At 38.2% G+C, this 12,145-nt stretch overlaps 1 protein-coding gene across 1 annotated transcript in view; it reads right to left on the bottom strand.

Moving 5' to 3' along the window:
• SPTBN5 (spectrin beta, non-erythrocytic 5) overlaps positions 1 to 10,874 on the bottom strand; it is an 89,171-nt gene extending 78,297 nt beyond the window's left edge. The window contains exons 1-8 of the mRNA XM_077784151.1: positions 10,764 to 10,874; positions 8,189 to 8,356; positions 7,599 to 7,718; positions 6,766 to 6,923; positions 5,648 to 5,876; positions 2,781 to 3,412; positions 1,664 to 1,802; positions 114 to 346 (exon numbers count right to left, since the gene is read on the bottom strand). Coding sequence (XP_077640277.1) covers positions 114 to 346; positions 1,664 to 1,802; positions 2,781 to 3,412; positions 5,648 to 5,876; positions 6,766 to 6,923; positions 7,599 to 7,718; positions 8,189 to 8,356; positions 10,764 to 10,874 — 1,790 coding nt within the window. The remainder of the gene's footprint in view (positions 1 to 113; positions 347 to 1,663; positions 1,803 to 2,780; positions 3,413 to 5,647; positions 5,877 to 6,765; positions 6,924 to 7,598; positions 7,719 to 8,188; positions 8,357 to 10,763) is intronic.
• Positions 10,875 to 12,145: the final 1,271 nt, after the last annotated feature.

Raw genomic sequence — 12,145 nt, 5'->3', positions numbered from 1 at the left:
AATGTCAAAATTTCAAATGCTGGGAAGCTGTGCCATTCTTTAATTCTTCTCATTAAAGAATGGCACATTGGGCATCCTAATCAGAAAGAACAGAGCTACCAGCACAGACCTACCGTGACTTGCTCTGAGCTCTGAGATTCTGGTACAGCTGACGAAGCATCTGAACTTTTGCATAAAGCAGTTCTGATTTAACTGTGCTGTCCTTGCTGATTTCTCCTGTTCTCTGGGTGATGTGTGTCAATCTGTCATCATAGGAAGAGATCTGCGAATCAACCAAGTTGTGATTCTGCAGCAAATCTACCACTTCAAGGAGCTGCTTCCCACAGTCCTGGGAATTCACTAGCACCTACAAAGTGAGAAGAAAAAAAGAGACATTTTCAGAGAGTCCATCCAGGGTCTCAGTGCAAATAAATCAGTTGAAAGGTTCCTGTTGTCTCTCATAGTTTCTCATAGCTGTCCCAGAGTGTCAGATAGGTGAAGCTAAAAACCTGCCTATTTAGAGAAATCATACTTGTTTTTTCAATTCCACAAGCAAATGGCAACAATACAGAGTTTTGATCTGCTGCAGTGTAAGTAATGTGTTCATCAAATAGGCATCTGTTTTTGTACCTAAGATATTTCTTCTGACTCAAGGTCTCAGCATTTGTGGGTGCAATGAATATCTCTTTGTAGACCCATCTGTAGGCAGGTTGATTCACACTCAGTATTTGAAGAATTCCACAATATCCCCTTCTATGGTATTTTCTAACTGTAATGTTCTTTTATTTGAGGAGCGTCTATGTAAATAATGAAAATAAGCACTTTATAGCACTTAATTGGTGACTGACGAGAAGTGCTTATCAGTCTGTCTTCTTTCTAATTCCGTCAGTGGATACAATTATTAATCCTAGGGTACTATATTTCCTTACCAATCTTTTTGCATATTCTCAGACTACTGCTGTTCCAACACCACTATTACCATTAAATAGTCTTTGCCTACTAATGCTAGGACAGAAATATTTATAACTTAGAGATAGCTCTTATCTTTAATTTGAAATTCACAACTTCATATAGCATGCTGACTCTTTCAACTTGGGTACAAAGCAACCTGTAGTCATGAGGATTTGTTTTCAAGGAAAAGGATGTACACATACTTCCTTCCATTACAAAATCAATATGAACCCAGTTATTTCTCATGCTGAAGAGTTTGTGCTCTGACACTCTGGTAACAGATGGAAATTCTTGCTAAAAGCACCACTATGCATTTACAGTGGAACTTTCCTTTCTCATGAGCTTATATACCTGTAAGCCTGAGCTGATTCCCAAGTGTTAAATTACTGCAGGAAATTCTAGAAGCTAATTCAGAAGAATTATGTGAAATGGAAACAGGAGGTGTGTTTATTTCACTTATGCTTTTGCACTCATAAATTTAGAAAATATTATTTTGCATTAATAGGATTCCTGGCTTTCTGATTCAGGAAATCCCCTATACCAAAGCCTGGTTTTCCTTGTGTAGTTATCTGTGATGATGGACCAAATGCTCAATTAGGTATCTAGGTAAAAATTGTGTATTTTTTCTATAGCTGGTAGACTTATCTCCTGTTGGCACCAGCCAGTCTCCTGGAACATGGGGACACACATTGGCAGCACTGCAAGTTGTGTGCTGCTGGAGAGGGCTCAGTACCTGCAGCTCTTTCAGCTCCTCTGTAATGGCATCTATGTCCCTCAGAAGGCCCAGAATTTCCTGCATGATTCCCAGGGATTGTTCTCGTCTCTGAAGCTGATCCAGGAGATCCTGCCATTGCTTTGAAATGCTCTTTTGCCTACAAAGGAAGAAAAAGAAATTACCAAAGACTATGAGAATCACTGGAGGATTCTCAGTGCTTGCAACTTTAGAGGGGCTAAATGAACACACTAATCTCTCAACATCAGTGTAAGAGGACAGGCCAGGGACACAAAACAGGTAAAAAAAATGTTATTACAGGAATTTTGACTAGCACATCAACTGTCATTTACTTCTTAAAATTTAGACATTGTTTTTAAGGATGTTCATAAAACATCCTTTTGTTTGCTACAGTGCTTTTTATTGATAAATTGGAAAGGATTGGAAACAAAGAAGTGTTCTTTAAATGGCTGCTTACAGTAAAACATTAATCTGAACCATATCGTAAGTCACAATCTGATCTCATAGTTTGATTTGCTCTTTTTAAACTGTTTTTCCGAGTTTTCACAGAGGGTCTCGATTTTGTCTGAATTTAGAAAAGCACTAAAATACCATGAGAGAAGTTATTTGTATGGCATTCTTAGATACTCACAAACCAGGTTATATAATAACACGAGACAATCAGACAATTTTTAATTGCTCAATATTTGCTCCAAAATGGAGTAAATCTAAGAATACCATGCCTTAACAAATTCATTTCTCCCCAGATTGCAGACTGAAATAGAAATATTTTTATTTGGGGAAAAAATAGTATCTCTCTAAGCATTTTTTGATGGCAGATAGAATATTTGGTGGAAATTTGTAGGTATATTTTCATAAATAACAAAAATACCTTAAAAATATTTTTCACCTTAAATTGGTCTGAGGCTTCGATCATTCATGGAAAAAAGTTAGAATTTTGAAGAAGATGAAGTGTTTGCCTTATCTGCTGAAACTATTCACAGGTAGAAGAAATTCCTGACAGTTTTACTCATGAGGAGCAAAGATAGGATTCACAGTTATAATTAATTTCCTTCCACCACACCACAGAGTTTCAACTAATACTCCACCACTACACAGTTTCTCAGCCATCACTCACTTGTGCAAGATTTGATCTTTGCTATGATAGTTCTCCTGGCTGATAACAGTGGCCATTTCATCCAAAGCTGTGAAGCGTTCCCTCCTGGGCAGTACATCTGCCACAATGGCTTCTAGCTTCCTACTGGCAGCCTCCATCCTGTCCACACTCTCTGGCCAGAAGTCCTGCTTCCCGATCACTTTCCTCATGTCTTCCAAGTAGGACTCGCGCAGGGCTGCCTTCTTCAAGAACCTCTGGGCTAGCTGTTCCAGCCTTTCCAGCCTCAGCATCTCCTTTTGCAGTGCTTTCCCACGGTTGTGCTCTGACTTTTCCAGGATGATCCAGCGCTTTTCCACATCCTGCAGCATCTTCCCCTCTGGGGGCAAGTATGGCCGTTGGTTGTTGGCTCTCTGCTTGGTCCTGATGTTGAAGAGATGAGCTTCAATCATGCCCTTCTCTTGGTACTTGGGGGGTTTCTCCACAGTGCGGAAGGTTTTAAAGTTGGCCATGAGCAGCCACATTTCCTGAAGAGAGTTGGGGAAATGACGGTCATCCAGTTCCATCACCTTCTGTTTTATCCATTTCAGGAGGTCAGAGACCATCTGCTCATACTGAAGCTTCAAGTCATCTATCTCCTTCAGGAAGAACACAATCTATGATGGGAATATAAAATGACAAGCCACATAAGAAACAGAATGAAGCACAGTAGGTGAACAGAAAGCAGTATCTTCAGCAGTCATCACATTTTTATACTGATGCGGTGATAGCTGTCACTTCTGAGGCTAGATTAAATCCTAGAACAGTCTTTCATAAAACAAAGATAAATCCATATTGTTTAATGTTTCATTTCAGTTTTTATTTAAGAAAACATTTGGGAATAAACAGCATGATTCACATTTTTTGTTTCACAATCAAAAAAACCCCAGATTTTTTTTTTTTTTACCAGTCTCATTCCTCAACCCCAAACAATTCTAGCCTAATGTGCAATTATATCCTTTCAGCTTCACCACTTAGGATCTTAGGAGACCATCTGACAAGATCCTGGTTCTCTCACATGTACAGAGCAGACTATGATCAAAATAGACCCTTCTCAACCTCTTCTATTGGACCTGTTTCTCTTTATAAAAATTACTAGAAAGTATTTTGTGGCCAAACAGGGCTTTGGTAAGGATGCTAACTCTGATTTAATACTAACTTTTCAAGACCAAGACATTTATCTGTTTCATTTGTGGCTGACCTGCCTTTATTTCAAGTTCAGGTAAATACTGGAGCAAACATCTAGATTTAAATCCTTAATGAAATAAAAAGTGCTAGACTGAAATAATCCTTTTTTTTCCATTTTACATTTCTTCTATCTTTGTCTCTTTATATTATTTTTTTCCTCACCCTAACTTAGTAAAGACACAGATGTTCACTCCTGCAAATGTCAGGTTTATTGCTGAACTAAATTTATTCCCTTCTGAATTTTCTGCCATCATACCCAGCTCTTGATGAAAGATCCTAGCAAATGCATGGTCACCTCAGATGGGAGAGGGAAAGGAGATTTGCCTGCCAGAGTTGTTTCCCTCTGCCATCCTGGTCACACACAGTCTGAACTCAAAGTCTTCCTTGACACATTCAGGCTTCCCTCCCAGTCCTATTAGTAAATTCAGAGCCATATATTCGAGGTGACTAAGGACATGAAGAGATTAATATCTGTTTCTTTCTCCATCTGACCGTGTGTGTCAGAAATGCTGGAAGATGGGAATGCAATATTAGAGACAGGCTAAAAATAGGGAAGGAGTCAAAAGGAGAAAAAGAAGCAGGTAAATGGAGAGAGAGAAAAGAAAGAATAACTATAACTATGAAAAAAATGTAAAAAGCAGTGTAGCACAATGAGAATTGAAAAAGGATAGAGTAAGCAAACTGCTTATTCATAAACTACAAAAGTTATGGCCTGCTTGCTCCTTACAGTTCCTCTAACACATGCTTGTGGACTCAAGGACTATTTCATGTTTATCAAAAGATAAATAATGTTTCCTGGCCAAAATCCAGTGACCCATGTGTAGAGCTGCAAAGTCCTGCTGCCCACTCTCCTCACTGATGCCCAAACTTAGACTGAATTCCAAGTCCTACTCTCATCTAATGCATCTCTTTGGATAACACACTGCTCTGATACATATAATCCTAGATATCTCTAGTTGGAAGGGACCCATAAGGACCATCGAGTCCAACTCCCCGCTCCTTGCAGGACTACCTAACATTGGGTCTTTTGACAAAAGAGCATTCTCCAGACACTCCTTCCACACTAATAGGCTTGCTGCTGTAGGGACACACTACAGGATCATCTAAGCCTTGTCCTAGACCACATTTTTAGCTGAACAAACCCTGCTTTGAAAAACCTTTTCATCTTGTCACCACCAAGGAAGCCTCAGTGTGGATTTTTGTTCCTCCCTCTAAGCAATGTATTTCTCCTCTCAACTGCAAAGGAAGTTTTCCAAATCCAGATGTTCATAGGACCCATCCTGGATGTGTAGGTTTTCTGCAGGCTATTTCTTTTGTAGTTCTGTCAAAACAAGAACAGATTTCTCTGGAGATAGAGAAATTCTCTCAATGGAAGTGGTCTTTGGAGGAACCACTACAAAATTCCTTTAGTTTTCCATCAGTGGGATGCAAGAAATTTTTAATATAGCTCATGTTTTTATGTGAGGTGAATTGTATGTGGAAACATAAAAAAATTAACTTAGCTCCAGGTACAAGTGTCAAGGAACAAGGTCTTTCAGATGGCTGTGTCTTTTGATTCTGTTCAAATGATCTTAAGTTGAGCTTGCACAAAGCCCCCCACACTTCCAAATTAAATTTAGCTTTATATTTTAACTTATAACTTCCAAAGATAGTAATGCACTTACTTTGTTAAGTCTCTTTTGTATTGTCTGGCCTTGTTTCAGTCTAGAGAAGTAGTGGTAATAGAGTGACACATAGGTCATGATGGATCTCTCATCTGGATAGGGCACTGCCACATCCTCAGCATCAAGCAGTTTGCTGATTCCAAACTCTTTCTCAGCAACATCAAAGGCATTGTTCAGGTTTTTAATGGGCTGGTCCTGCCTCAGTGAGCTATAGTGGATAAGATCAGGCCTGGGCAAGGAGAAAAAAGGACATGGAAATGAAAGAAGATTTATGTTTGTAGTAAGTTCTTTCAGATCTCATAAACTGTTTATGAGACTAAGTTAATGGTCACATAACTGTTAATGTTATGTGACATTAACACTGGAATTACTTTGACCCTGAACTTCATTCAAGAACATTGCCCCTTGCCTACATAGCAGGAAGAAAATTGTCTTCTATGAAATTGAATTGCCACTCCTAGCAAATGTCTGCCCTTACTTCTCCTCTTCCCCAATGGGTGAAAACCAAAGCTCACTAGAGAAACAGTTGTGAGAAGGGAGGTGACTCCCAGCTGGGGAAGTTCCACAATCCCACTATGGTATCCCCTATAAGATATAGCAGAACTGTTGAGGACAAATAAGTGTTCAAAGTTACCATAGGTGGTTTCTCTCTCCTGCTTTTGGCTATTTCCTTCACTCTTTTCAGAAGGACATAGAAGGGATAAAGAAAGAGACTGAGAAGTTGCTTACTCTATTACAATTGAACAGGAAGTTCATACAATAAAAGTTCATACAATAAAATCACTGCATAAAAAAAAAAAAAAACTTTTAGAAAAAGAGCAATGGGAACATGACTGCGGGGCTAAGACCAAATGGGAAGTATTGTTCAGATATGTGATATTCCTCTGGAAATTCAATATTATACCCATCTAAAGGAGCCTCCAAGAAGGAGCTTTTGGTCCTTCCTTTCAAGGAGAGAAAACCCATTTAAGAAAGAAGAGTCTTCAGTGAGAAAGGGCAGTGACTATCTGACAGTTTCTTGACAAAAACTTGTAATTCAGACCCTGGGACAACTTGTGTTGTTCAGACCTAGAAATAGCAATGAGCAACTCTGCCTGAAGTGATCCATCAACTCTTACCTGTGAGCATGTATGAGAGCATTGAAGGCCAGCCCATCACTCCAACTTTTGGAGAAGTCCTTCACACTCACATTGGAATAGCTGGCAGTTTTATGCTGACACCAGAGCAATAAGGCTTCATTGGCAAATAGAACATCAGCTCTACCTCCAAATTCCTCCTGTGAAGAGAACAGGGAAAAGAAAAATCGCTGTCAACAATATATGAAAATATTATCAGTGACTTTACACTTATGTTCCCAAAGGTCTCTTCATATTACTATTTTCAATTCACAGATCCCCTCAAAGTCACAACTTACAGACTGTATCTGCCATAAAGGTAGAAAAATCTAACATGAAAATAGAAGATTTCTATTAAAAAAAGTTAATTTAATGAATGCAGAAACTATAAGGTGAAATGCAGGTACTGAAAAATTTTAAATGTTTCTCTTCTGTAAGGGCTGTAGAAAGCAGGCAGAAAGGAAAGTTCAGTTTATTTGCTTTCTTAGCTGTGAAATAGAATTCAGAAACAAAACACAATATATTCAGGTCTACTGTAAGCAATTATCGACTATGATTTCATAATAGAAGGTTCTTTATAGAACCTTGTTTTTAATGTTCTTAGAGTACATGTTAAATAATTTGAAAAAGCATGTGCTTCTTCAGAGCAGTATCATGGTATTCAAATCTAGAGGGAACTATTGACAGAGAAATTTAACAGGAAGTCAAGAGTCCATAAAAAATTTGCAGAAGAGGGTGAAGAACATGAATGTTCTTTCTATCTCCAAGTCACCGTTTTGTCCTTTTGAGGAAAAAACCACAACTGCACAAGCAAAAAGACAAAGATACAGTTTTACCTTATCAAGTTTTATAGATGATATCTGAAATCGAAGTATGATGATCCAGATAAGGCCCAGGATTAAGGTTCTGTCACCATCTACGATATTCTCAGGACCAATCACTTTTACTTGTACCTGCTAATAAACCAGTATCTGTTCAGCATAAATGCACTCATGTCCAGCTCTCAGTGTAACAAACTATTACTGGAGAGGGTGTTCAGGCCATTTTCTTAAGCAAAGAGGTTTAATGTTTACATCTTTTCATCAGACCACAGACCTGCAAGCTCCTATATCAGCTCATGATGAATTTTGGCAAAAGCCTGGCAAAGGAATAGTGGTCTCAAAAATTTAAAGTTCCAATGTATGTTTTTTGAAAACTGGTGGTTAAGGAGAGGAAAGAAGAGGAGAGGAATATTAGCTACTTCTAAGACACATTACTCAAATAAAAAAGAAATTAAAATTTTATTTTTATTTTAATAAAATTATTGGCCTGTCTTCAGAGGATATGTTATTGTATACTAGAGGGGGAAACCACAATGAACATGATGCTTTAATTAATTAATAACATATATAAACTGTTGTGATCTATAATATCAATATTAACTTACCTTGGATTTCAGAAATGTGATGGCTTTGCTGTTGTTTTCTAGAAAATGCACTCTCATCTTTCCCCGGCTTGGTTTGGGCAAATCTTCTCCAGAGAGAAACTCGAGGAGTTTCATGAGAGAGATGCCATCCTTCAAATCTGTGTAAATATCTTCTATCTCAATCTTTACCTGTAAAGACCAGCCAGGCAATACAGACTCCAGCTTAACAATTGGCACAGAGAACCCTCTACTTCTAAAATGAAACAAACAACACCTTCTTGATGTTTCACTGAGTTTTCTCTACGACAGTGCATATATCCACAGAGCAGTGAGTCTTAATTCAGAAAAAATGGATTTGTGGGAGGATTTACATTAGTTATGAAAGTAGTCTGAAGTTAAAAAAACCCCAATAACCAAACAAAAATGCAAACCCACAATGGAATAAAAAAAACCAGGGAGATTTTGAAAAATAACAAAAAAAAAAAATTGAGCATTTTCAAAATCAAACTTTTTGGAAATGCTGACTTTTTTTATTCCAATTCAAGTGAATCTTTTATTATATCAGAATAATTTTATTCTGAGCTGTACATTTCATTTAAAAGTTGAGCTGATAATCCCATTCAATGACTCATTTTATATTCCATAGTCTCAACAAAGTTTGTCACATCCTGCTTGGACCTGCACTACCACCCAAAGTCTCCATATTTTTAGCCACAGTCTCACACTAAGTGAAAGGTTAGGATCACTTACAAAAATGTGTCTTACTGCTGCCAGTAATGAGGTCACCCTGTGCTTAGGTGATATAACATGACACAGTTTGTACTCTGACCTAACAAGAACTTGCTTTGGGTGTTTCCTTCTGGCATCATGCCACTTGCCATCTAGAAGTGACATTAAAACCATACCACACACCCAAGAATAATTTACTGTGATTTTGCAATTACAGTAAATAATCTTTCCATCAAAAAAAGGGAGAGAAAAACGATAAGAGAGGAGAAGGAGAAGGAGAAGGAGAAGGAGAAGGAGAAGGAGAAGGAGAAGGAGAAGGAGAAGGAGAAGGAGAAGGAGAAGGAGAAGGAGGAGGAGGAGGAGGAGGAGGAGGAGGAGGAGGAGAAGGAAAAAGGAAAAAGGATAAAGGAAAAAGGAAAAGGAAAAGGAAAAGATTGCTCCACTGATTAACTCCATAAAAACAACTCCCTGTTTAGTTGACAACTTTATTCCTTTTGCATATTTAATAAAAGTTAAAATTCTGTCTATGATGAACTACAAAAAAAAAAAAAAAAGTTTGAGCTGTTATATGCTATGACACTTCCATAAATGAAGAATACTTCAGTTTGGATTTGTAAAAAGACAGGGCTCATATATCTGCTTTATGTCTCACCCAGCTGTTGTTTTAATAGCTTTACTGCCTCATTCTTCTCATAAAAATACCAGTCACAGATAGCTTAACAAATTCAATCCAATAGCATCCTTAGTGCTAAACTTGAATTAGTCAACAGTATAATTAAGAACACTGCAGTGTCCTGTAGTATGATCCAATCACCTCAAAGTGTGCCTTGGAAAGCTGGGACTAAGCTGCCAGGAAGACCTAGATAAGCTCTGTGCCGTCTCTACCGTATATGGCTTGGAAAGCTCTCCCAGGCTTTGTTCCCCAGACTTTTATGATATGTGAACAAGTACATTGCAGGAACTTCAGACTGGCATTTTTATCTCTGAACTTGAAGGCATTTTTAAAATGAGAAAGTATATGTCTACAGCTAAAGAGAACTCATTTCCTACACCACGAAAATCTAACTTTCTGCAGGAGCCAAAACAAGTATGTGTTTTACACTTGTTCGCTACCGTTACGAAAAATAAATTTGAAAGTTTGTTGTGCTCTGCAGCTGACTTTGTACAAATCACAAACTTAAAACATTACAGTGAAAAAACACATCTGATACTGAAACACGGTGATGAGCTACAGTGGACCCAGTGGCCTGGTCCTGCTTGGTGTTCCCAGCATCCGTTTTCATTGCTACCTACTACAGACTCCAAAAAATGGAATTGGTTTGGATGACATCATTCCTTTCTGTTCCATAGCTACATCATTTGTGCCTGAAATTTTATCTGCAGTAAGTCTGGAGACTGGAATATGCTGGCATTACCTTCCACATACATATCGACTGCACACTAGCTCTGAAGATTTTTTGAAGTCTGAGAGCTAGAGAAAACAAACTGATCTGTACTTGCATGGCAGTATGTTTGAAATTCCACAAAATTAAGGGTAATTTTTCAGAGCCTTTGAGCAGCAACTCAAACTGAACTAATCAGGCAAAGCACAAAGTCAGAATTTTTGGCCAGGCAATTAATAATTGAGCATTGCCTGGGGAAACTCTGATGTCTGCAGAAAATTTATTTACAGGAAAAAGAAGCAAATAAGGATTTTCCTTTGAGAGGATCACCAATGTAAAATGGACATCACAATGTGATGATAGAGTTATACAGTCTACATGTGACAACATTCAGAAAAAAATACATTAAAATAACATTAAAAAATATACAGCGGGTAAAATAAAATAAAACAGAAAAAAATCTTCAAATTGAAGGAGCTACCTACATTATTCCTGAAGAAGACATTGTTCATCCAGTTGGTGAAGGTTTTCTTTTGCATGGACATACGCTGCTCCTGCAGCTTCTTGATATGATCTTTTTCATATTCGGTGCCCATGGTCACCTAGGAAGTCAGAAACCACAGTAGGCTGATGAGAGCTGAAGAGATCTGCCAGGCCACCTACAAAAACCACTCACATGCCCAGTGTATATAGGAAACTCAGCACCAACAGGTACAAGATTATATACCACACCCAGTGTAATACCTTCATTTCCTTTTGCTTGCACTTTGCACTTTAATTTCACCAACTTTATTTTTAACTTGCTTTATCTCACCCTTTAAAAATACATCTCTAGCTTCAGGATGAAAATGTGACGTATCTCTGCAGCTTTGTTTTCTTGCTCTCAGCCTTCACCCAGTGTCCTTGATCCCATGAGGATCACCTCTACCTGAAAGCCATCAATAGCTTCCTTGGGTGTGCTGAAAGCACCTCACAGAGAACTGATCTCAGACACTGCCAGAAGGAGGAATCCACAAATCACTGCCAAAAGGAAAAAGTGTGTTGTGTTCTCTGAGGACTGGTTAAGATTCTGTCCTTGGCTTTCAGACTTTCTGTACTTCCAACAGAAATCAAAGAGCCGTTTGGAAAGGAAATGGAACCAACTTGATTCTTTCCTCTCATGGGTTCAGTTTTTGCACATCTGTCACAGTAAGGATGGTGACACAGATCCATAATCACATGAAAAAGGTCCTAGCCTGGGTGTCAGGAAGCATTATTCCTCTTCCCTGTTCTTATCTACCTCATCCATACCAGTGAAAAGTCAGGCTTGTAATTTCTACACAGAACCCAAGATGAATATTCAGAAAGATTAGAAAGGAGGAGTCTTGCCTTTAGAGTCTGTGACACAATAAACTGGATTTCAGCTCAGCTGAATAGCTCTTTTGAAGACACTTGGCTTACATTGTAAATTGTAACAGCAGTGGCCTTGCTGTTATGAAGGCAAGAGGATTATTAAAAAAAATAAATAAAAGAAAAATCAGTCTATGATTCATGTCTACAGACAATTTTAGTGACCAAACATCATATTATGACAACTACTGTCATAATACAAGTATTACCTGGATATCACCCTGGCTGGGAAACCAAGAAACCCGTTGTAATGATGGGAGAGGAGAGAGGCGTCTACTGCTCTCAACCCACTGCAAAAAGAGAAGAGAATGAAAAATTAAAACATCTGAGAAACTGTGAGAGTGTGGAGCAGTGTGACATACTTCCCAAAATTCCATGTTTGCTTTGTTTTCTGAACAGTTATGGGCTTTGTTCCCACTTAATTCATAAAACATAAAATACTGAGAAAGAAAACTTTATCTGTCCTAGCATGAGAGTG

The sequence above is a fragment of the Lonchura striata genome, chromosome 6, assembly GCF_046129695.1.
Source record: "Lonchura striata isolate bLonStr1 chromosome 6, bLonStr1.mat, whole genome shotgun sequence".
Lineage (NCBI taxonomy): Eukaryota > Metazoa > Chordata > Aves > Passeriformes > Estrildidae > Lonchura > Lonchura striata.
This window is presented reverse-complemented; position numbering and strand designations above follow the sequence as displayed.